The 26826-nt window shown below is 37.1% G+C and overlaps 2 protein-coding genes across 2 annotated transcripts; one reads left to right on the plus strand and one right to left on the minus strand.

The window, feature by feature from the left end:
• Positions 1-223: 223 nt before the first annotated feature.
• On the minus strand, positions 224-22321 carry zyg11 (zyg-11 family member, cell cycle regulator). The gene is made up of 18 exons (XM_059340948.1): positions 21851-22321; positions 20394-20559; positions 18249-18460; positions 17841-18158; positions 17175-17288; positions 16310-16426; positions 15366-15506; positions 14314-14490; positions 11456-11520; positions 10901-11000; positions 9430-9480; positions 9175-9336; positions 8506-8553; positions 8207-8404; positions 8049-8101; positions 6708-6805; positions 6395-6587; positions 224-5711 (listed from the first exon to the last, which is right to left on the minus strand). The coding sequence occupies exons 1-18, from the start codon at positions 21872-21874 to the stop codon at positions 5705-5707; spliced, it is 2244 nt and encodes a 747-aa protein (XP_059196931.1). The 5' UTR covers positions 21875-22321; the 3' UTR covers positions 224-5704.
• Positions 22322-25535, plus strand: LOC131977578 (cytochrome c oxidase assembly factor 7). Its single transcript, XM_059340959.1, has 3 exons — positions 22322-22756; positions 22877-23017; positions 24611-25535. Exons 1-3 carry the CDS (start codon positions 22651-22653, stop codon positions 25054-25056), a joined length of 693 nt encoding a protein of 230 aa, XP_059196942.1. The 5' UTR covers positions 22322-22650; the 3' UTR covers positions 25057-25535.
• Positions 25536-26826: the final 1291 nt, after the last annotated feature.

Below are 26826 nucleotides of genomic sequence, written 5' to 3' on the forward strand. Positions count from 1 at the left end.
TATTTTTTACACATTCTGGCTGTATGTAATATCCTCAAATATTCTCTAGGGTTGAAATTTGGAATTTGCAAGTATTTCAATGAGTGCCCTATTAAGGGTTAAGCCAATATTGGCCGATACCGATAATATAGTCCATCCCTAATTTATTCTGTTAATTCGCATGTTTAATACTTGTTAATCTCATTTTTGGAATAAAGAGAAAAGACAACACAAATGCAGTATCTCCAGTTTATGGGAATGTACATTCTTTATTTCCAAACTTAAAAACAAGACTCTCAGCAGCAACATGGCACAGTCAAAGCTGACAAACAGTATCTTTACTTTTTGTATCCTCCATCTAAAACTCGTGAAAAATAAAAACCAGCTTGCCTCCAATGCAATGTTCAGAGACTCGACCAAACAATCCAACACATCAAGAGCAACAGAAAAAAAACAAAAACAGATTCTGAGTCATCTGCTGCTCTTTTTGCCCCTCGTTAAAATGGATGAGATCAGCTCAGGACACATGCAGACGTAGCAAGCTCATACCAGATTTAACTGATTTAGTGAAAACAATAAGGCCATAATAATAATTCACTGAGCAGATGAGGTGATTTGTGTGTGATTTGCGGTTTTTAGAGCACCATTTAGCATCACAATATATTCTCCACATTATTTCAATCACTTTACAAGTCTTGTGACTTTATCGCCGTTATTCCTGCAGAAGCCAAAATCCACTTTGCCTCAAAAATGTTGTATCAGGGGTTTTGACAGCCGCTTGTATAAGCAACATTATTTTGATTGCATAGAGAATGATGACGGGGCCTTTAAAGGGATAATTTGGATTTATTAAAGTGGGGTTGTATGAGGCGTATATCCATACTCAGTGTGTCAACTACAGTAGAAGTTTGGAGAAGCGGGCAGCAGCAAAATGTATTTTAGCCCACCTTTAAAATACACATAATCACTTTAAGTGATTTGTAAGTATTATTTACAATACATACACTTAACCATCTGGTATCACTAGGGACATTTTCAGCCATATTTGTCATTTCTCATTTTGTTTTGGCAATCATTTTGGCTGTGATACTGCAAATGGCATGATTTTTGGAAGGAGGTTTCAAAAAAATGCTATAAAAACTTTACAGATTATTTTTTTTCTACTTTTTCCCCGCATGAACCTCTTAAACAACTTCTGCCTTGTTAAAATGACCAAACATTCAATCATTTTGGCTGTGATACTGCAAATAGCATGATTTTTGGAAGGGTTTTTTTCTTGATATATTTTGTAATTAAAATTAAAATTTTCTAATGGGTCTATAATACACTGTATACAAATTTACTACCCTTTCAGACCATTCGGGCTGAAAATGTCCACTTCCAAAACGCTATTAAACTTAAATTTTACATTTTAAAATTAATATTTTTTCTACTTTTTCCCGCATAAACCTCTTAAACAACTTCTGCCTTGTAAAAATGACCAAACATTCAATCATTTTGAGGATTTTAACCCTTTAAATGCGAGTTTGATCACGATGTCACTGTTTTTCCAAAGGAAAAAAAACACAAAAATGTAGTTATTTTCCATATAATAAATCATTTTTGGCTAGGGAATTGGCTTTTATCACAGTTTTGGAATATGTCAAAGATTACAACAAAACAAAATTGCTTTTGATGCATTATTTTTTTTTTTAGTGTCAGATTTAAAATGTAAAAACCCCTTTATGGCCACTTGATTTCAGACATGTCCACTTCCAAAAAAACGCTATAAAATATTACTGTTAAATATAAATATTTTAATCTTTGATAGTTTTGATCAGGAATGAAGTTGATTGAAAAATTTAACACCAAAAGTGAAAAAAAATATATCAGTACATTTTGTGGGGTTTTTTCCCCATAAAAAACATCAGTGACATTGTGCAATCAAAGTGGCATTTAAAGGGTTAAAATGCCAAAAATGTGTAAACATTTGATAGTTTTGAGCAGGGTGGAAGCTGTTTAAGATGTTTATGCAGAAAAAAATATTAATCTGTAAAGTTTTTATCGCGTTTTTTTGGAAATGGACATTTTTCAACCTGAAGGCTAGTAAATTCAAGTGGACCCAGAGGGTTAATGTTGCTGTCAGACAGCTCTTAACAACGGGGAACTGAAGCTATATTATTGATCTGTGCTTTATCTCATTGCCATCAGACTTTTTCAACAAAAATCAGTAAATTTACCTGGCAGAACACAGGAGTTACTGGTCTTCCTCTGCCTCGATAAGTTTGTTTGTGTTAGTGTGTGACTTTGGTGTTTTAATGAGTTACTTTAAATTCACCAAAGTCACACATTAACACAAACAAACTATCTGATCAAGGCAGAGGAAGAAGACCAGTAACTCCTGTGTTCTGAAAGGTAAAATGACTGATTTTGTCATTATACAGGCACATCTCAAAAAATTAGAATATCATGAAAAAGTTCAATATTTTTTGTCAATCATTTCAGAAAGTGAAACTCATACATTATATAGATTCATTACACATAGAGTGAAATACTTTAAGCCTGTTTTTGTTGTAATTTTGATTATTCTGGCTTAGAAATAATGAAAACCCAAAACTCAGTGACTCAGAACATTAGAATATTGTGAAAGAGTTCAATATGCTGGTCCTGGGTCAGTGGTGGTTTGGGGCCATGTCCTCTGCTGCTGTTGGTCCACTGTGTTTTCTGAAGTCCACAGTCAACATAGCAGCCATCTAGCAGGACATTTTAGAGTCTTCATGCTTCCACAAGCTCTTTGGAGATGCTGCTTTCATTTTCCAGCAGGACTTGGCACCTGCCCACACTGGCAAAGGTACCAAAAGCTGCTTCAATGACCATGGTGTTACTGGGCTGGACTGGCCAGCAAACTCCCCATAGGAGTCTATGGGCTGTTGTCAAGAGGAAGGTGAGAGACACCAGATGAGCTGAAGGCTGCTATAAAAGCAACATGGTGCTGTAGGCTGATCTCCTCCATGACACCAAGTATTAATGCAGTAATTCATGATTCAAAAGGAGCCCAACCAAGTATTGATGCATAGAAATGAAGAGACTTTTCAGAAGCCTGACATTTGTGTTTGCATTATCTCTAAGCCATAATCATCGAAATGACAAGAACTACAGTCTTGAAATATTTCACTCTATGTGTAATGAATCTATATAATATACGAGTTCCACTTTCTGAAATAAGTGACAATAAATATGGAATTTTTTTCACAATATTCTAATTTTTTGAGATGTACCTGTAGAGTGGTGGCTTTGAAGAGAGCACAGATAACAGCTTTAAATCCCCAAGTAAACTTAAACAGGGACGTCTGACAGCAAGGTAAAGTATTCTAAATACAGCACATTTTTTTTATGTTTGCAAAGATATATTTGCTGCTGTCCCCGTCCACAGCAGTAGCAGCATGCCGACCGTCCTCTACTTTAGGTAATACACTGAAGTTAAGTACCTCGTACAGCCCCACTTAAAAGAATTATCCCTTTAATGAGTCTCAGATGAAAAAGGATCATGTGGAGGTCCGGGTCAACCACCTGGTAAAATGGCATCCTTGAAGATACTAAAGTAATTTCAGTACAGAAAAAGGCTAATAGCTAATTCCCCCTCACTCTGTACGGGTAAACAGCATTTCTTCTCCGTTTGCTTTGTTCCGAATCATAATTCTCAGATACACAAACGATGGAACAAACCAACATGATCTCACAGAAATCCGTGAAATAGCCACGGATTTCGCTTAACTCAAAATCCGTGGATTAGCCACGGAATCACTCAAATTTCCGTGAAACTGACACGGATTTCGCTAGAATGCAAGTTAATGACAGTCATATCCCGTGGCTATTGTTTTGTTCCAAGTCACGTAACTTTCAAGGTCCCAGCGGTCAGAACAATCCGTGGCTATTTCACGGATTTCTGTGAGACCATGTTGGAACATTAACTTCCATGCAGCCAATTCAGCCAGTCCTGAACAAACAGTTACTATCTCTCTCTCTCTCTCATTTCCTTTTATATACAAATTACAAACACTCTTTAAGATGCAGCTACTTGTACAGACGTACATACACACATGCTCACACCGTCTCCGTCTCATTGGAAAGCACAGCGAACATACCAATAATATATACACACGTTTCTCAAAGAGAAAAGACTCAATACACATGTACATCCATCATGACTATACTGACCACATCGTTATTGCCATTTGGGTCCAAAGAGGACACTTGCAGTTAAACAGACATAACTGATGGCCTCATTCCAACTTATATTTGATTTACACTCTGGATCTTCTGATTTACAGCTGCTTTTTTCGCCACCGATACGACAGAGTTAGGGCTGTCAGACGTTTAAAAAAATGCACCGGGGCACTTTAAAGAGTTATAACTTCTCTATAATTTAGGTTTTTTTTTTAATGTTTTGAACCCACTGAACACCCTGGGCAAGTGTCCTGTCATATCAAATCAAAGGCTGATAAAAGACTAAATAAAGAGGCTGTTTTGAGCAGCCAGAGGCTCGGGGTTTCAGTGAACACAACACTGCTATAAACAAACAAGCAGGCATTTCCTAAAATGAACAGTACAAGCATTCAGACAAACTCCAGCATGCTTGAGCTCACAGCAGTGTCATGCGTATATCTAATGAGCTAATGGACCAGTTCAGACAACCAGAGCCTTCAGTAACATACAGGAGCCAGAGGGCCTCGGCCCTCACTGGAGCTTTTAGGCTTTTAGTCCTAAACAGAGATTTGTACACTACCGGTCAAAAGTTTTAGAACGCTCCAATTTTTCCAGTTTTTTATTGAAATTCAAGCAGTTCAAGTCAAATGAACAGCTTGAAAGGGTACGAAGGTAAGTGGTGAACTGCCAGAGGTAAATAAAAAAAGGTAAGGTTAACCAAAACTGAAAAATAATGTACATTTCAGAATTATAAAGTAGGCCTTTTTCAGGGAACAAGAAATGGGTTAACAACTTAACTCTATGGAGTCTTGGGCTATTTTGTCCATTTTTGAATTCTTTTCATGTCTTTGTAAGTCATTTTGTGTCTTTTTTTAGTCATTTTGTGTCTTTTGGTGTCTTTTTTGTCATTTTGTGTCTTTTTTTAGTCATTTTGTGTCTTTTGGTGTCTTTTTTTAGTCCTTTAGTCCAACATAAAATGTGATTTTGAATCTTTTTTTACTTTCAAAAACTATCATGCTCAATAAAGAATTTTAAATGTTGCAAATGTGCATTAATTTCAGAGTACACTGAGACATTAAACTGCATAATTTTCAATTAAATTCTGGAAAAGTTGGTGTGTTCTAAAACTTTTGACCAGTAGTGTACGTGTGCACTGATGAGTTTTTTTTTTTTTTTTTGGTACAAAAATCATCATGATGTCAGACTAATGAGCGAGCACAGACATGAACCTCATGTTGAGATTTTAGCTTAACTGACCAACAATTGTTCTCATAATTTAATTATTTTATCACAATATTAGCACACAGAAATAATCGTTTTTTGGGAACAATTACAAAGAAAATAAATAAAGTTTGTGTGCAAAGAATCTCGTAGTCTTTGTCCTGTAACGTTTCTTAGGATTCTTGATAAAGTGTGTTTGTGCGTGGGATATGCATATACACACACACACACACACACACATGCACACACACAAACATACATAATCCTCTCTGTGGTGGGACCCAACTTATGTCCTGCTCCTGGTCGGGGGGGAGGGGCCTCATTTTCTGAAAAAGAAAATGTAGGAAGATGAAAAAACCTTCAGCTGTTAGGGGACTGATAGAGCAAATGACCATGTGTGTGTGTGTGTGTGTGTGTGTGTGTATTCTTGTACGTCATACATAGTGAGGACCAGAACACGTTTTTAACCAACAGAGTGAGGACATTTTTGCACAGTGAGGACATTTCGGCCGGTCCTCAACTTCTTTAAAGGCTTTTTTGAGATTCAGACTTTGTGTTTAGGGTTAAAGGTTACAATTAGGTTTATGTTTAAAAAATGATAATTAACTGAAACTGTATTTTGTAATATTATAGTGAAAATGTCCTTCATTTTCGTCTTTGTCAACTTTTTTCATACATAATGAAGATGGATAAGACAAAGGAAATAAAGGCAAAATTTACTGTGACCTCTTTTAATCTCCCACCCAACAAATACCCCATTATAAAAAAACTAAAACTAATACAAACTAAACTAAAACTAAAGCATTTCAAAAACTAAAAACTAAACTAAAACTAGCAAACTCACTCTAAAAACTAAAACTAAAACTAACTGAATTTGAAAACAAAAATTGAAACTAAAACTAATGAAAAATCCAAAACTATTATAACATTGCTAGGGAATTCACTCTTCCAATGAGGGCCCTCACAAAGACAGAAGTACAAGAATGTGTGTGTGTGTGTGTGTGTCTACCTCTGTGAGGCTACTGTAGTGGAGGGCGGGGACTTGTGTGCAGGCTGCCCGGTGCGTGCTCTGTGGCGCTGCAGGCTCTCCAGGATGCTCTTGGCCAACAGTTTGACATCTTTGTGTGTCTGTGGGTGAGTGTGAACCAGCTCCAGCTGCTGCAGGCCGCCCTCCTCCAGCAGCATGCTGCAGTAGCGCGCGGCTGCAGAAACACAGGGATGAATACGCGGTCATATTTGTCATCAAGTAACTGCCTAAACAGATGTCACTAACTTATTGGAAACCAAAAAAAACAAGCAGTTGTTGCATGTTTCTGTCTCACCGTTCTTGCTGCAGACGTGCTGCATGGCCCAGGCCGCCCACAGCTGCACACCCGGGGTGTGGAAGCACTCCAGCAGGGGGAAGAAGGGGTTAAATGACCTGAGGAAGGTGAGAAAATAAGAATAGTTTTAGTATGTACTATACTAGGGCTGGGCGATATAGAGAAAAAGTCATATCCCGATATATTTAGGCTGAATATCGATGTACGATATACACTACTGGTCAAAAGTTTTAGAACACCCCAACTTTTCCAGTTTTTTATTGAAATTCAAGCAGTTCAAGTCAAATGAACAGCTTGAAGGGTACAAAGGTAAGTGGTGAACTGCCAGAGGTAAATAAAAAAAGGTAAGCTTAACCAAAACTGAAAGATAATGTACATTTCAGAATTATACAAGTAGGCCTTTTTCAGGGAACAAGAAATGGGTTAACAACTTAACTCTATGGAGTCTTGGGCTATTTTGTCCATTTTTTAGTTCTTTTCATGTCTTTGTAAGTCATTTTGTGTGTTTTTTTTCCTGCATTTTGTGTCTTTTTTTTGTCATTTTGTGTCTTTTTTTTGTCATTTTGTGTCTTTTTTAGTCCTTTAGTCCAACATAAAATGTGATTTTGAATCTTTTTTTTACTTTCAAAACACTATCATGCTCAATAAAAGAATTTTAAATCTTGCAAATGTGCATTAATTTCAGAGTACACTGAGACATTAAAGTGCATAATTTTCAATTAAATTCTGGAAAAGTTGGTGTGTTCTAAAACTTTTGACCAGTAGTGTATATCCCGATATTTTTTTTATCACAAAGTGAGAGCAAATGTTCAATCAAAGTCAGTCAGTTTTATTGAAACCATTTATTTAAGTGAACATAAATACTGTATAACAACAGGAGTACCTTTTCTTAAATCAAAGCTCTATAAAGTGCACATTTTAATAAAAAAAATATCTTAAATAAAAAGAGCCTATGAGATAAAATAGGCCAATCTTTTTCTGAAATAAATATTTTTATATGAGAGAAGAATAACGAACATTACAAAAAAACTAAATATGACAAACCCTAATAAGGGCAGCATTTATATATAAAGAGAGAAAAAAACTGAACCATATCGATATTTGCGATATGGTCTAATTCCATATCACATTTAAAAATATATCGATATATCTTTTAGTATGTACTCTATGTCAAATGTTCCTGTGATGATTTTGACTCTTTAGCTTTCAAAAAAAAAAAAAGTTGAATCAGTCATAAAAACTGTGTTATATACAGGTCTACTTGCTTTGGTGTAATAGTTTTATTATTATTATTATTATTATTATTATTATTATTATTATAGTAGAGAAGCTGCATCTCACCTGTAGGCCACCATTTCACAGTCCGGCGCCGGCCACTTCATAATGACATCATGCTGAAGAGACACAAATGCAAAAAAAAAAAAAAAAATCACATTTTTCAAAATAAAAGCATGCAGTATCTATGTACATGAGTTATGAGCGGTTCTGCTGATTCCTACCAGCTGCTCCAGCAGCGAGGATCGCAGCTCGGAGCTGAGCGTCCAGGCTTCCTCTCCTCGTGACGTCAGGTGTGCGAGGATCCCCGCGGCGAAGTAGCTGACCTCCACCTCCGGGCTGTGCAGCAGGGTGCTGATGTGGTCCAGGAAGCCCTGCACCATCAGCTCCACGTGCAGCTCCCCAACCTCCGCAATGTTGTTCTACACAACCAAAGGTGAAAAGGGAATAATCACGTTTGAATATTGCAAATTTATTCAGCTTTTGTTTTTTAACTAAAGGGTAATAAGAGCAGTAAACTCACCAGCAGGCCCAGAACCTTCTGCTGGATAGAGGACTCGTTGGGGAAGGACTGCACAGGGAACAAAATAATAAGAGTGAGTCAGCCGGCCCCGAGGCACACACACTGCTACAGAGCAGCATCTGATTAGGTGTGATCATTAGAAAATATGCTCAAAGTTGTTTTGCAGTTAGCGCTTATTATTTATTAACATGTTTTGTTTTTTTTAATATTTTATTTTCAGTTTTATACATGTAATGTGTACAAATATAAACATACAATATACCAACAGTATAGAGACATAACAAAGCCCCCCACTCTAACAAAAAACAAAACAAAAAAAAGTCAGTGTTCAAGGTCAATACAAACGATTACATTAAGCACTTGGTGTAAGAGATGTACCGATATGGTCTAAATGTGGCTGCCAAATTTTCAGAAAGGTGTTATATCGTTTTCTGAGACAATAGGTGCTTTTTTCCAGAGGGATACAACTATTCATCTCAACAGACCACCTATCAATAAGAAGAGGGGAGTCAGATTTCCATGATGCTGCCATGCACTTCTTAGCCACACACAGAGCAACTTCAATAAATTTCAGCTGTGCATTGTTCAAAGAGCGGCGAATACTTGTAAAGTTCCCCAATAAACAAAGTTCAGGGTCCCATTTATTAACACGTTGACATTTCTGTGTACCTCTAGAACCTTAATGAAGAGGTCCAGGCCCTGGTTCTCGATAAAATGGCGGCATGTCGTTGGTGATTCGTCAGTGAGGTTCCAGAGAGCGCTCAGTGTGAACTTGAGGGTGGCGTCCACCACGCCCTGAGTGGCCTTCTGACGCACGATGTGGAGCAGTTGCTGCAGGGGAGGGGAGCGAGCATATTAGCAATTTAAATGTGGCTTTTTTAAAATTTTAGAAATGAGTAAAGGCAGAAGAGAATAGAGCCTTACCTTCACTATGAACAGCTCTGCTCCCAGCTGAGCTGTCTGCTCTGTGGACAACTGGAAAAAGTAAACATCTTAGTGTGAATACCTCCATGAATGTGCATTAAAAATGCATTAACCCTTGTGTAGTCCTCCCGTCAACTATGCACCCATGGTCCTCAGGGGTCAAAAAGGACCCCATGACAAGACTGGACATGACACACTCAGGACATGTAGAAAAAAACTATTAACACATTTTTTTTCACCTTTTATGGCACGTCAAGACTAGGGGTGTGCCATATCGTATCGTTCACAATAATATCGGTATATTTTTTTTATGGTTAAAAAAAATGCATATCATGATATTGGCAACGTTCCTACTTCTTGATGTAGTGGTTAAAGTTGTTTTAATCACAAAAAGCTGCTTACTCCCTGTCGCTAAACACATGCAGCTTTCAAAATAAGAGCACAGTGTGTTAAGAGAATCCACCACAGAATTTACAAGAAGACTGTCAAAATAAGATGCCTTAAATAAAACATACAAGAACCTTTATTGTCCTTTACAAAATTTCACACAAAAAAAAAAACAACACAAAAAATGTTGTGTTTGGCAACTGTTGAGATTTGTACTTCAACTACATTTTAGATTTTTAATTATTTAAACAAACTAAAAAAAAAATCATATTTTCTACATCTTTTTAAGTATTTCCTAATATCGTCCAGAATATCGTTATCGCAAAAATAGCCTGAAATATCGTGATATTCTTTTAGGGCCATATCGCCCAGTCCTAGTCAAGACCAAGACATTGATATATAATTTTCAAATTTTTTCATTATTATTTGTCCATTTTAGTCAAACATACAAAATGAGGGCTTCATTTTGACTATGTGTGGATGCATGACATTTTCAGCATATGTGCCCCTCTGCATCCTCTATTGATAATATACATTTCAACTTTCTTCATACATTTTTATGTGTTTTATACATTTTTATAGCACCCATGGTCCTCAGGGGTCAAAAAGGACCCCATGACACAAGGCTGGTTTAAGCACATGTAGAAAATATTCAGGTTTAATAACTTTTTTCTTTTGAAATTAGGCCTAATTTTGTATATTTGACTAATATTGACCAATAATAATGAAAAAAATATGGAAATTAAATCATGATCGGTCATGAGTTACCTTACAATGTAAAAAAGAATAATTTAATAAAATAATTAATATTTTTCTTCTACATTCTTCTCGACCCCTAAGGACCACAGGTGTTATAAAAATGTATAAAACATGTAAAAATGTATGAAGAAAGTTGAAATATTATACACATCTATAAAGAATGCAGAGGGGCACATATGCTGAAAATGTCAAGCAATTCTATGAAAGTTAACCTATATTAATGGTATGATGAAAAAGATTTGGGGTCTAAAAGGACCCCAGGACTACAGGAGGGTTAAACCTGCACATGTAATATTACCAACATTCTTAACAACATAGCATGTACCTTAGCCGCCAGGATGGAAATGATGGCCACAGCCATCCTCTGCATGTTCTGGTCTTCATGGTTGCAGAGCCACTGCATCACCAGTTTGGCAGCTTCGAACCTTTTTTTAAAACAGGGTTATATTTTTTAGTCCCTCTTAATGGAATATTTCACTCAGTTGTGAATCAATTAGCACCAGCACGCCTGCACAAGTGTGAGACGGTTTGTGCAAAAGTGTTTTAAATTGTATGATTTTAGTGAAAATACATGTGAAATTAGTGAGCAAACAGCTGGATAAATGAGACTTGCGTGGGTCATGTGAGAGTTTGTAAATTTGATTGAGTTGTTGCCCTCATTTACTTAAATTCATCAAGAATTTCCTCCATTTTGGAATTCTTCATTGACTGTGAAGGGATGCGAGAAAAACAAACTTTTCTTACAAAATTTAAGTTTACACAGGGGGAGTAACTGATGGTTATTTTGTGGGTAAAGTATTCCTTCAATGACTTTGTGCCCATATGAAATGTACATTATTACTGCATGGTAAACATGATAAAGTAAAATGAGATTTCTCACCTGTTGAATGGAACCTCCTGCAGGATGCGATCACTGCACAGAGACAGCAGGCAATTCTTCTGCAGCTTTAACACAGAAACAAAAAAAGGCATCAGTCCAAAGCCTGAAAAACATTTGACTGCAAAGACCTCACACAGTCTGTTCGTACACTTTCCTCTTCTTATCATCTGCGTTTCTTTTACAGGCCCAGTGAAATGTTTATTTATAAAAGATAATCTCACGTCAGAGTTGGTACTTTGGAAAAGCAATGGTTAAAAGCTAACATTATGTTCTGTCCTCGTTGTGCCCATTTCAGTGAATGACATTTAGAAATGATTTAAAATACACAATATCCTCTAAATGCATCTGGCATATAACTGTATGTGTCACTTTTCATGATGACTAATCTGAAACGCACCTGCCCACTTCTGATTAAAACCTGCATTTGGTTCCAGTGAAAGCCGTACTGATAATAATTATCATTAACAAAGCACAGTGGTCTTACATCGCACTATATTTTCTATTTGCTTGTATGAAGCTCTCATCTCCATTCATGGCGAGTAAACAAAAAAAGGAAGCTGCACTTTCCTGGCAGTAGGAAACTCCCCCACACATCAGAATTACCAGGCTTTCACAATGCACTTTGATTGCATACTTTTTTGGGTCATTCTCATGAAAACCTGGCTTCAAAGATTTCAGACATGACATTTTTAAAAAGAACTGCATCAAAAACATTTATTTTTAGGCATTCAAATCAAAGTAAGTAAGTAAAGTTTATTTATATAGAACTTTTCACAGATAAAATCACAAAGTGCTTTGCAGAAGATAAAAATAAAGAAATAAGATAGGGGAACATAAGACAATTAAAACACAGTTAAAACACAATTTGAACACAATTTGTGGCAATTTTAGAGTTTTGGGTCCTTCATTGAGTCAGCTTCAAGTCAGTAAATTTGTTCGGCTGCACTGGAAATTTCATGCACAAACTTATTTTTATGTATGTAATATGTTGGTTGTTGTTTACACTACAGTTCATTTAAATTTTTTTAAGCCTTTGAAGCCTTTGAAAGCGGATACGTCGTTTTGTAGTATTTGCATAAGCTCTCAAATACTTTTTGAATTTCATTTCTATCTGCTACAGAGGCTGAAAAATCTATTATTTAGTAGAAGCGTTGACACTTCTGTTGAATTTCCAGAAAAACTTCAGGTTTTAGGGGCTTATTTTAAAATCGCCCAGAGGTTTTACAGGCATTTTAGGCCTCAATGGGTTAAATAAAGCATATTTGGGTTAAGGCATGGAGTGGAAAAATAACTCATTGAGTTGAAATCATTAGCTGACAGCTTCGTCCCCCCAGTTCAAAAATCCCATCTGCGCCCCTGCATTTTATCCACGAGAATCAACTCTTCCATGGAAAATCTAATTCTTTAGGTCAAAGCTCCCTGTGCTGGTAAACTTTATCAATGCATAGTTGATATGACGCGAGTGCAGAACTGAGAAAAATGACTTTAAAGTTATCCTGTAATCCAGCCTAAGTAGTTGTAGGTAGATTATTGGACATGTGGCTGTTTTGTTACTTTATATTAGCTTATTTTTTTGTACATATCAATGCTATCAATGCTTAATTTTATATTTTACCCCTATTTTGCAGTTACTGTAGTCTTGCTTTGTATTACTTACCAAAAACATGGCACCATCCCAAGGAAAAAGGCAGTATAGATTCTCCAACTATTTTGCCACAACTTGGGCTCTGGGTGTGTTAGATACACTGTATTTGAAATAATTGGAACCATTTGTTTCCCTGAACATGGATATACCAAACCCAGACTAATTTGACCATTTTAGGTCAATATTTTCCACCCGGAAGCTGTTCTGGTGCTGAAACGGCTGCTTAAAGTCTCACATCGCTGAGCTGTACTTCACTAGGGCTTTTTGCAGTTACTGTACAAAACGACTACCATTTTTCTCCAAAACGACACACATTTGAGATAAGATGTTTTGTCACATAACAAAGGATGACTAGCCTGGGTATACCCATACTGCCTTGCTCGCTCGAATTTCATTTCAAACCTCTAGGCAGTCTGGCAACCAGAGAGGTTTCTTAGCCCTGTTTTAGGGATCCAATGACGCATACTACTCGGCACTTGGAAGCTTGTAGTTTTGTAGTTTTCTTACGGATCCAATATGGCTGCAGCAGACGCGAAACTCTCTTTAGCTGTAGATGGTGTTTTAAATAGTTTAGAGAGAAACTTGAAAGGCGAAAGGTCTCTCATCGGCTCCGCTGTCCCCCGGCTCGTAGCGAGATCACCGGCGTTATGGTAGCGGGGCTATTAGCCGCTAGCGGCGCTAATCACTGGCGCTACCGTAATGCCGGTGATCTCGCTACGAGCCGGGGGACAGCGGAGCCCCCAGAGACCCCCAGCAGCTTGTTTATTGCCCATAAAATCAGTGGATGTGTGTGGCTGAATGACATGAGGGGGAATAAAGCGTGAAAATAAATAATCTTGCAGAAAACGGGAACTGGAGGAGCAAAGCAGCAAACAACACTCTCTCACAGACACACACACAACAAACATCCATCTCTGTTGCTCTACTACGTCATCTGGTATAACTGATCTGATTGGCTAAGAGCTACCTACAGACGCTTTGATAGACATTCTAAGCGTCCAATAAACGGCTCCGGAGGATCGTAAACCACACCTCCTCTACGGAGAAATGAACGGCTGGTTTCTAGACTAGATCTCATTTGAGATTAGTCTGGTGTTAGCCAGGCTAAAGGATGCCTTGAATATCATGAAAATGATAATAACTCATTTTTGACCAAAAATGCAGTTACTGCCTTTTTGCTTTGTGGGGCAGAGCAGAGCAGGCATGGAGCTACCTGTTGGTGGTTGGGGAACGTCCTCATGGCCTCCAGCAGCAGCTGGGTGACGGTGCTCAGCAGTCGGACCGGCATCCCTGCTGCCAGGTCCTGCTTGGTCAGGTTGAACACACAGGCGCTGGCTGCCAGCTGGACATTCAGAGTGGCGGGGTGATTCTTCATACCCAAAACCACCAGCTAGACAGAAAAACAAGAGAAGAAGGAAGTTATATTATGTTGATTAAGACAGATGAGGAAGTGTGTGGAAATGAAGTGGGAATTTACGTCTTTGACATAATGCTCTCTAAGAGGAAACGTGACACTCTATTGTTCATCAGATAATTATGTGGTTTCAAATATGACATATAATGTATTCCTAAAGCATGATAAAACAAATGTACATTGTTTTGTTTCTTAGAAATTTATTTGGGATATAAGACTTTCTAGGGTTGTCACGATACTAAAATTTTCAACTCGATATCGATACTCAGGAAAATATTCGATACTAGAAATAGAAATATTTTTATTAACAAGAAAAATGCAACATGTAAAAATTAAGAGAACCACAGGTTAAGTATTTAGTTTTAGTTAATTGTAGTTGTGCAAAAAGAAACTGCAACTATGATAACAAGCTTCAGGTCTGAGGTAGTGCAAAAAATAAATAATTACAATAAACAATAACAATTAGAATAATATTTTGAGGTTGAATGCTGTGCACAATATTAGGCAAGCTTGATAAAAATAATAACTTAACTTAAGTGTTCCTTCCTTGGCTATGCTTTACACACATAACAATAAACTAAATGACACTAGCCAAACCAGTTAACATGAACATTACATTGTTGAAATGCTGTATTCTCAGCAGCTGCACCCGTTACAAAAAAAGTCTGAAACTGAAAAGTGCACAGAATTATTAGGGGAGGTATCGATACTTTTGAAAATGAGTATCGTATCCGGATACAACGCTTTAGTATCGATGCTTTTTTGAGTATCGATACTTTTGACAACCCTAAGACTTTCTCAATGGAATGAGAAAAATTATCAAATTTCCAAGTACAGAGATGTGGGTTCACCTTGAGGATGTCGGGCCTGGGTTTCTCCATGACGTGTGTCAGGCTGAACAGGTGGAACAGAGCCTCTCTCACAAAACCTTCCCTCTCACTGTAGCGACGCAGGGCCTCACAGATCTGGGTCTCATTGGCTTCTCCTGTTACCTGTTTACACATAAAAGACATTTTTACTGCAGCAAACCTGAAAACCCATGCACAATGTTCTGAGATAGATCCAATCCACTTTATTTATAGAGCACAATTTTAGCAAACACAAGGTTTCCAAAGTGCTGCACAAACAATAAATAGATAACACAATACAAAGAGATGTAGTAAACAATAGAACAGTAAAATGCAATAAGATAAAATAAATTAAAAAATGGGATAAAAATAAATAAAAGAAAATGTAAAATGTACTGCCCGCACAAAATAAAATAGGCATGTATACAAATAAAAACAAAAAATCATAAAATCAACACTCGGTGATAAAAGCCAACGAGAAGAGGTGGGTTTTAAGAAGAGATAGATAGATAGATAGATAGATAGATAGATAGATAGATAGATAGATAGATAGATAGATAGATAGATAGATAGATAGATAGATAGATAGATAGATAGATAGATAGATAGATAGATAGATAGATAGATAGATAGATAGATAGATAGATAGATAGATAGATAGATAGATAGATAGATAGATAGATAGATAGATAGATAGTTCCAGTTGAGCTGCATTCAAAGCCACTGTAAAATACTCTATAAACCAACAGCTGTGGATGAATCACAATTTCAGCATCACTGCAGCAGTCAGTCTGCCAGGACCAGAATAGTCAGATGCACCCAATGCTGTCATTCAATGAATGTACAAAAGACCACAAAGATGCCAGCGAAAAAAACAAAACAGGCCTTCAGTACACTGTGAACTGCTGCCAAGCATGGCTTATTACCTACAGTAAATCTATACCTACCTTTAGGTTTCCTTCTCCAGAGAGGAAGTCAGAAAATCCAGCATCTGTGGCCAGAAGACCCATAAAGGTCATCCCTGGTCTCTCCTCAACAAAAGTCTTAACAGCTGCATCTGTCACCTGCAACGTTCACACAGAGAAGAAATGACATTATGCAGGGTTCGTACACTTTAGCAGTGGTCAAATTCAAGCATTTTTCAAGGACTTTCAAGGTAAATTTTCAAGCTTTTCCAGTATCTTACACCTGTTGCATGTTTTAGATGAGTACTTACATACTAAAAGGGGGAGATTTCACTGAACCATACCAACAGTGATGGTGTTACACTTTTAGGAGGAACGCTCTTCATTTCAGATAGGCTACTCATTATTCATTATTTATTACATTGAACATGTGATTATCTATAGTCTATAGATGGATACAGTCAGATTGCAAGAGAAATACAGTAAGAATTTCAAGCATTTACAAGCACTTTATCCAAAATCCAAGCACTTTTTAAACCTTGAAAATACTATACTATATTTAAATTCAAGCACCCGTATGAACCCTGATTAGAAGAAGAAGAAGATTACTTTATTAATCCCACAATGGGGAAATTCAACCTCTGCATTTAACCCATCCTTTTTTACACACAAGTGAACACACCATGCAAGGAGCAGTGGGCAGCACATTACTGCGCCCAGGGAGCTGTGCAGGGGGGTTAGGTGCCTTGCTCAAGGGCACTTCAGCACCTGTCAGTACCTGGATTCGACCCGGCGACTCTCCAGTTACAAGCCCGATTCCTAACCTCTAGGCCACGGACTGCCATTATGGCTCTACATGCTTTCTTTGCTCACATATGTACACACACACACACACACACACACCTACCTGTTTCCTTCCTGACACATCCAGGGAAACCAGCGCGGGCAGGATCCCTGGCTGTCCCAGCAGCTGACGAGCCACGTCAGAAGTGAACTGCTTATCATCACTGATGTCCAGGTGCTGCAAAAGCAGTGTTTCACACAAACAGTTATATTTTTAGCAAGCTGTGGCTGGTGAAATCACAGAAAAGTCAGGAGTCAGGACAGTCATGCCCAGTTACTTAAAACTCTAAAATAATACATTTTCTAAACCAACATTTTTTCCTCATTACCGCAACGCCTTCAGCAATATCCAATCTTATAGTTTTGATATTTTATTGGAACCTCACATATTTTCAAAATGCTGTGGTAAACCTGAAAGAACATAATAAATATGTTTTACCCAAGCATTTAAAAACAAACCATTATTTTTCGATTAAATACCTGTTGCGGTAATGATACATAGGTTTCGGAAATTAGGTTGATGGTTTCGGTAATGATAATAACTATTTTTTCTCCCTTATATTTCTGAGCTGACAGAGTCTGTCACTGCAAGTTGCCGACACTCACACAAGGCTTCCAATCCCAGTTTACAAGCAAGCTGTGGCTGGTGAAATCACAGAAAAAAAGGGTGCTTTTCAGCACAACTCAATCAAATAAAAAGAGGTTTATTGAAGGTGTCCCTTCCACTAACCTGCAGGACGTCCAGCTGGCCGATGACTCCCAGCAGCTGCGCGGTGCTCATCTCCAGCCTCTTCAGCTGGTGCAGAGTGAGCGAGCGCAGCCGCTCCTTCAGGCCCAGCAGCGGGCTCAGGTTGGTGACCGACGTGTTGGAGAGATCCAGGCTCTCCAGTCGAGGCAGGGAACACACTTCGACAAGCCCGGAGTCGTAGAAGTCTACGTTGGCTAGAGAGAGGGAGCGGAGGCCCTGCAGGGAGCTGAAGCGATATCGGATTGGTTCCTCCAGAGATGACATGGTGAGACCTGTTAAGACAAGTCGCTGGAGGGACTCCTACAGGAGGAAACAAGAAAATATTTGAATACTAATTAGAAAACGTGTCTCTTTTTAAGATTTATACAAGTTGATGTACTATCATTTCACCTGGCAGTATTTATTGGTGGCCAGTCCCTGTAGGATATCAGGGATAGTGAGGTCAGCATTGACCCGGGCAGCATCCAGCTCCAGCAGTCTGTGAGGGCAGAGGGCTTTCTGGAAGGCCTCGGCAGAGATACGGGCCGTACGGAGGCAGGCTCGCCTCAGACGCAGGTATTCACAGTTACGAAATACACCCACCGTGCTGTCATTCAACAGACCTGTGGTGGAAGGAACTAGAGTTAAGTTTCATCTTTGGGTTCATGCAGGACAGAACGGGGCAACTTGCACAATACTGCCTGTAGGGGTGTGAAATATCGTATCGTTCACGATAATATCTGTATTTTTTTATTTATGGTTAAAAAAATGCATATCATGATATTGGCAACATTCCTACTTCTTGATGTAGTGGTTAAAGTTGTTTTAATCACAAAAAGCTATTTACTCTCTGTCGCTAAACACATGCAGCTTTCAAAATAAGAGCACAGTGTGTTAACAGAATCCACCACAGAACTTACAAGAAGACTGTCAAAATAAGATGCCTTAAATAAAACATACAAGAACCTTTATTCTCCTTTACAAAATGTCATTATAATACGCCGCCGAAACCCCTAAATGGTTATTTTTATTATTTGCTCATACTCAAGAGTCAAGAGTAATTTTTTTTGTATTTGGCAACTGTTGAGATTAGCACTTCACACTACATTTTAGATTTTTAATTATTTATACAGACTAAAAAATAATATTTTTTACGTCTTTTTAAGTATTTCCTAACATTGTCAAGAATATCGTTATCGCAAAAATAGCCTGAAATATCGTGATATTCTTTTAGGGCCATATCGCCCAGCCCTAACTGCCTGTTTACAAACAGCAGGGTGACAAAATAGCATCAGATTGAGAGGCTTTTCTTTCCTTTATTTAAAAAGGTCTACAAGAAGCTTTGTGAAGTCACCTACGATATGTATGCAAGATAATATCTTTTTTTGTTTTCATCGAGTGATGATTGCAGCTATTTGCAGCTGTTATTTAATAGTTTAACAGGTGATTTAACAGTTTGAAACCAAACATAGATCTTAATAGTGACATAAAGGTCACAAATGGGTAAACAATAAGACCCAGCTCTGGTCTGAGAGCCATTATTTTTTTGTAGATCAATACAAAACAGAATAATAGAATTATCCTATATTGCATTTGTTAAATACAACCTAGAAATCTCTCACTTTTGTAATAACAAGCATGTTGAGACTTTTTTTTATATTACACCAGTGATAAAAATGTGAAAAGTAATAGTAAGTACTATCTTCATATTTCTTTATATGTATTGCAGATGAAGAATCTGGAGTTTATACCAAATATAATGTAAAATTATGGTATCCTGGAAATTAAAAGGTTTAGAATAATTTAAGTGGTACATGTGCACGCCAAGGTTATTATAGTTAACGAAAACTAACAAAATAACGAAATAAAAATAAAAACTAGAGTTTTTAAAAAAAACGATAACTAACTGAAATGGTATTGTGTGGTTACAAAACTAACTAAAATTATAGTGAAAATGTCCTTAGTTTTTTTTTTTTGTCAACTTTTTTTATTCATAATTCAGTGTTTCTATTTGAACATGCAACACATGGTAAATATGTTTACAGAGACTGGGATGTCGACACTAGAACCAAAATTCAAAACACCCCGAACTGTAAGAGTTAATAACCTTATTGGGGCTGAGATGATAAACCAAAGGAAATAAAGGAAACATTTATTATGACCTCTTTGAATCACGCACCCAACATATAGCCCATTACAAAAAAAATAACACTAAAACTAATAAAAAGTAAACTAAAACTAAGCATTTTCAAAAACTAAAAACGAAACTAAAACTAGAAAAACTCACTCTAAAAACGAACTAAAACTAACTGAATTTGAAAACAAAAATTCACAACAAAATTAAAACTAAAACTAATGAAAAATCCAAAACTATTATAACCTTGGTGCACACCCAACAATCATAGTCAAAACATCGCTAAATTCAGCGGATATATTATAAAAGCCAGAAGTAGTGGTAATTAAGTGGTCAGCCCAATGATAGAGCTCACTAAAAAGGAGAAGTTAATCTGCGGTGCATATGTCGGCTCAGAAACGTCTGTAATGGTTCAGTTTTACCTTCAGTGGCCATCTTGGCCAGCAGCTGGTCGGCCAGCTCCTGGGGGAAGAGGACAGCCTCTCTGAAGCACAGCGAGCCATCAGGACGCTTCGCACAGAAACAGTCCAGGTTCTGACTCACATGGGTCAGGCACAGGTCTGTCAGAGCCGGAGGAGACGACTCGTCCTGGAAACACAAAGAGGATGTTTGTTGTTGTGGGTGCAATGCATGCACTGCAAAAAAGGAGAGTCTTAAAACAAGATGAAAACACTAAATCTGAGGGAAATTATCTTGCTGCATGGACAAATAATTACACTTGACAAGATTTATTGAATTTAGATTGTTAGATTGTTGTTGTTACCAGTTTAATTATTACCATCATCTGTCAACCATCCTACCAACTGATGTTCTTCTTTTTAACTTATTAAGTGTCCTTGTTCTTGTTCTATTCTGTGTTTTTTTCTATTGTTGTTTTTATTTATGCTACCTCAGTATTTTATTGTATTGTATTTAATTGTACTTGAATACCAGACTGCTGTGACTATCGAATTTCCCTTCGGGGATGAATAAAGTAATCTATCTATCTATCTATCTATCTATCTATCTATCTATCTATCTATCTATCTTAATCTAGAAATAAGCATGTTGAACCCTTAAAATTAGAAATTAACTCTTAAAACAAGATAAATTATCTAACAATTCTAAATCTAGTTTTTTTTTTTTTTTTTATCTAGGTAAGAACCAAAACATTTGCAGTGTGCAATATGCTAGGAAAAAATGTTTTATTTATTTATTTACAAGTAATTGCTAGGGTTGGGTACCGAACTCGGAGTACCGACCGAATTATGTCGGTATTCCAGAGTACTTGAGAGCATCTGGCTGAGACAGTAATTTTTTTTTTTCACAGCATATTGAATGATTGGGGGGAAATGATGCTGAAAGTTATCTATCACGTTTGATAAAGAACCGAATTCAAGGTACATGTATTGGTTCAAATGTAGACGTTTTTGTGTTCATGCCAATTTTCACGCTTGTAGATAGATAGATAGATAGATAGATAGATAGATAGATAGATAGATATACTTTATTTATCCCAAGCTGGGAAATTACAGTATCATAAACTGAACAATTATATCACTTAGCCGCTCCACTAATAGGTGGCCGGCGTCATGAGGAGATGATTTAGGCAAAAAACAACAACAATTTTGACAAAAAATTACTTAGGCGATTATTTTAACACTGTGGCGATATATGTAAGAGAGACACAGGATAAAATATTCTGGGAAATGAATGTACAGACATCTTGCCAGAAAACACATAAAAAAGGACAGGACCAGAAAAAAGACAAAAAACAAAGATCTTCTTCACATTGTTTGCAGAATGAGCAGTTCACGTCAATCAAATGTAAACGGTTTCCAACCCTAGCACATAACAAAATGCGTCACACAAACAACCTTAAGGGAAAACTGAAACTCACCGTATTTAGGAAACTACAGGCCATGGTTTTGGAGGAAAAAAAAGACTCTAATTTTAGCTTATATGCAACGGAGACAGGTGGATCTTCCACACCGGGAGGAAAAAAATAGAGATTTGCTTGCTCGCCGTCGAGCGGCTCGACTTGAAGCCGTGTCAGTGTGCAGAGATCACCTGTTCATCCGCGTTTACCTGTCTGACTAAACGGTAACTAGCGGAGGAGACGCCGAGCGGAGCACAGACGGTCGTCAGCGGCGGAGCAGCTAGCTAGCTCACTTGTTGTCGCCTCCGCGGTGGAAAATCGCTTTCCGTCCTAGACTGTCTAAAGCTGTTTGCTGCAGCGGGATTCATGTTAAAAAAATGTCGACTTAACACTGCAGCGAGCGGAGCTGTGGACCACGGAGACCAGAGTGGAATATGGTTTTCACAGCCAGCAGGTCGGTCTATTTTTGACTAGACTGACTAGACAGACAGTAAACAAAGGTCACAGCCCCGGAAGTACATTAGCAAAGGGGCGGGACTACGGAAGCCTGGATGAGGGGGTTTCAAAACCGGGAAGCAGGAGACACGCATGCTCACGTTCTTTTTCTGTTTTTAAATGAAAACTATTTTATAAGCACGTAATAGTGCGATTTTCTAAAACTGCACGCGCTAATTAACTCTATTAAAGTGGTTATGTTAAGATAAGGCTTTTTAAAACATCGCTTAGGAACTCGTTCACCAAGGTCACAGTGGATGTAGTGGGAGCTAAGCCTTCAGCACATGCGGTTATAGTAGAGTTAAAAGCCACACGTTGCAAGGAATATGGCTGGACTTATAAACTTTGAGGATGAGAAAGAAGTGAAACAGTTTTTGGACAACCTGGCAGTGGAGTACAGCTTCCAGTGCTACAAAGAAAAGAGTCCTGAAGGTGAATTTCTTCCGCTGTTCACAGATAAATGGTGCTGAAACTCTGGACACCAGCTCCAGATGGAAATTAAATGTTTGAATTGTGTTAATTATGTCTGTCATTGTGCCATGTTCTTCTTAGGATGCCAAAGGCTCGCAGACTACTTGGAAGGGGTGAAGAAAAACTATGAATCTGCAGCGCAAGTGCTCAAACACAACTGTGAAACATATGGATATGGAGAGAGCTGCTATAAACTTGGAGCTTACCATGTCACAGGCAAAGGTAAACCAGCAATGTGGCTTATTACTTTACTTATTTTTACCTCTCTGTTTGTGGTTGCATTATATTCGGTGTCACATAAATTGGGTCGAAATTATATGCATGTATGAGACTAATGTGACATTAAGTATTCAGGCAAAGTCAGAATCATAAAAATATTTTCTGTCAAGTCAGGTAAATTTAATATAGCCCAAAATCGCAGATTAACAGACTTTACAGACAGTACATGGTACGACACCTTCTGTCCTTAGACCCTCAAAGCTGTATTAAAACTAAAGGTTACATTGCAAGATAAAGTTTTACAAGCAAAATATCTGAAAAGAAAGTTAAGTTTCCAACTACCTATCCATTATTAACTATCCAACTATGCGGGTTAGTTGGTAACCAGGCAACTTACTATAAATAACTTGTTTTTTCTTTGTTTAAATGCAAAGTTATTTATAATAATGAATAATAATTCATCAAAAATGTCAAACGTTTGCTGTTAAATTCAAGGATTTACTTTTTTTGTGTTTGGCTTTTTGTTAATTTTTCTGGCATTTTGTTGCAAGCATTTAATAAAAATAACATTATTTACATGTGAATTAATCAATATAAAATTCTTCCAATTAATTATAATAAGGCAGAAGTTAAAAGCATAATCAAAGCAGAAATTAGAAGAAAAAAATGGTATGAGGAATGGAACTGGGAGACTAAAGAACATTATTTTGTTATCCAAAAGAAAGTGGGAGAACTTAAAAAAAAAAAAAAAAAAAAGGACATCATCTCAAGGAAAAGATTGGGCACACAGAACACTAAAAGCATTTGATTTGATTTGATTTATTTGGCACAGTTTTCAAAGAAAGAAAATAACATAATATTAACAACAATAATACAATTTACATATTCTATATACATATTGAAATAAAATAAAGACATGCCAGGAAAACCCGAAAAACCCTCATGGGGCTTGAATAGTGGAATTCCCTAGTATAACATAAAAATAAAAAAGAACAAGGAACATAGAATCATACAGAGCAAGAAACTAGAAAAACAAAACAAAGGCACAACATAGCAATGAAACAAGAATTATAATATAATTTACATAAGTACTTTTTATTTTGATACTTGCATTACTTTAAAAAAGGGCTTAAAACTTTTTTGTTCAGGGAGGCATTTTTAGGTTGTCCCTAGATGTTTTTATTTTGTCTCTGCATAATGTACTTTATTACCCGTGTCTTTTTTATCTACTGCTGATTTTAATTAGTTTTCTCTTTCTTGTTTCTGGTTTCTGTAGCACTTTGAGATTTCTGTATGAAAAGTGCTTTACAAATAAAATGTATTATAATAATAATAATAATAATAATAATACATTTTATTTGTAAAGCACTTTTCATTGTTAAAAGCAATCTCAAGGTGCTACAGAGTACAACAAGATTAAAAACAGGTTAAAAAGGCCAAAGCACAATGATACATTTAATAAAAGGCTTTTCTAAAAAGAAAGGTTTTTAGGCCTTTTTTAAAAGAGTCTGTTGTTTATTATTATTATACTTCTTATGGAGTTTTTCAATGGTGTGTTTTTATTATTCAAGTGATGGTTTTGATTTCTCCCACCAGGTGGAGTGACTGAGTGTCTGAGAACGGCTGGGTCCCTCTTCATGCGGGCCTGCAACTCCAACGGGAAGAAAACTATAGACGCCTGCCACAACGTGGGTCTGTTGGCCCACGATGGACGAGCTAGCGAAGCGGGACCTGACCTTAATGTAGCTCGCCACTACTATGACAAAGCCTGCGACGGAGGCTTCGCTCCTTCCTGCTTTAACCTCAGCGCTATGTTCATTGAGGGCAACGCTAAAGGACTGCCACCAGATATGAAGCAAGCTTTGAAGTACGCTAACAGGGCTTGTGAGCTGGGACACGTGTGGGGCTGCGCCAACGCAAGTCGTATGTACAAACTCGGGGATGGAACAGAAAAGGATGAGAATAAAGCAGAGGAGCTGAAGAATCGAGCGAGGGAGCTGCATGGTGAAGAGAAAAAAAGGCAGCTCAAATTTGGGGAATGAATTTGACACTTGATTAAATTATCATTTGCCTACACGTCTTGTGTTTAGACAGGTTGTTTGTGGGGACAAGTGTACGCATGCATAAACTAAACCTGCTGAGGGGTCCAAAGGTAGGAGATGATATGATTAAAATAAAAAGAATGGTCCCGTTTGCCTTGTTTACAGTGTGTAGACAGTCAAATTCAGGCAGCTGAACTTCAACTAACTGTATTAGTGGATTGAGCCAAATATATAAATAATTTAAGAGTAAAACCAATAAAATTAGTTGTGATTCATGTGCTGTACTTTATCAATAATGATCAATAATGCCTTTGACCCATTTGGCACAAGCTTATAGGGTAAAATGGCAGTTTGAAATCACTGTACTGTCATCAGATTTCCGTACTTCTGGATCAACCTTTATACATGGATACATATTGAGTGAATATTATTAGTTTGGTGTGATGAAATCTAATTTAATTTTAACAAAAAATGTGGTTCACTCAACTGTAACTGATGTGCAAAATGTGAAAACAGGCAAACTGCATTTGGATGTTAGAATTGTCAATAATATGAGGACATTATGCTAAAAGTCAAAGGTGTGGACTCGAGTCAATGACTTGGATTCAAATAAAAAAATGTTATCACTTTTGACTTGAGGAAAGAGTTGAACTTTAATACCAGTGACTCATGACTTCACTTGGACTTTAAGCCTTTTGATTTAAAAAATACTTAAAGATACCATTCTCAAAGCCCAAAGATCAAAACCTCACACCACAGAGAGACTACTGCAGGACAAAAACTCCTTAAAGAAAATACCAAAGGGGTTGCTTAACACTGATGGGCTAAGTGACTTTTGTGTCTGGTTATTTTGTCACGCACAGATGAGAATTGACACAATCCCTCTGGATTAAATACACTGGATTAAACATTTATTTATTTTAATTTATTTGTGAGGTTAATATATTATTACCAAGTTGTTTTAATGGTGTTGCATTTGGTGAAGTCCAAATATTGACTTGTTAAGGACTCGAAACTCAAAGGTCTGAGGACTTGCATGTTTTGATTTGTGATTTAAGAGAAGATAAGACTTTATTTATCCCGCAGTGGGGAAAGTCTGTTGTCACAGCAGTTTAAGATATAGAAGTTAAATATATAACAAAGATATAAAAATAAAATAAGCTATTCCTTTATTAGTCCCACATGGGGAAATTTCCTGTGTTAAGGCAACAAAAAGTGTATCGCAAAAATAGAAGCATCAATAAAATAAAAGTATTTTAACAACAATTTGAGCAAGAAATATAAAGTTAGGGACAATATATACAATATAGACAGTCTCAACAGTTGAAAGTGCACCATTACACAGAGAAAAGTATTTATATTGCACAATGAAATGACAATACTGAAGTACTGGAGGTAGGTAGACATATACATACATAAATATACTTGCATAAAACACTCATAGCGTATTTATTATGCCTAAGTCAAAATAAAATGTGACTTAGGCAATTTTTTGAACATGCCTTTGTTAAGCAAGATATGGTAACACTTTATTTTGAAGGTGTCTACATAAGAGTGACATGAGCGTGTCATAAACATGACATGGGATGTGTCATGAACATTAATGACACTTTGAAGTAACATTAATGCTCATTATACTTGTCATGTCATGTTTCTGACAGGCTTGTGTGACTCTTATGTAGACACCTTCAAAATAAAGTGTTACCATATCTTGCTTAAGCCACAAAGTCATGTTCAAAAAAATGCCTAAGTCATTTATTTCTCTTAAGT

Source organism: Centropristis striata, chromosome 9 (genome assembly GCF_030273125.1).
Source record: "Centropristis striata isolate RG_2023a ecotype Rhode Island chromosome 9, C.striata_1.0, whole genome shotgun sequence".
Classification (NCBI taxonomy): domain Eukaryota; kingdom Metazoa; phylum Chordata; class Actinopteri; order Perciformes; family Serranidae; genus Centropristis; species Centropristis striata.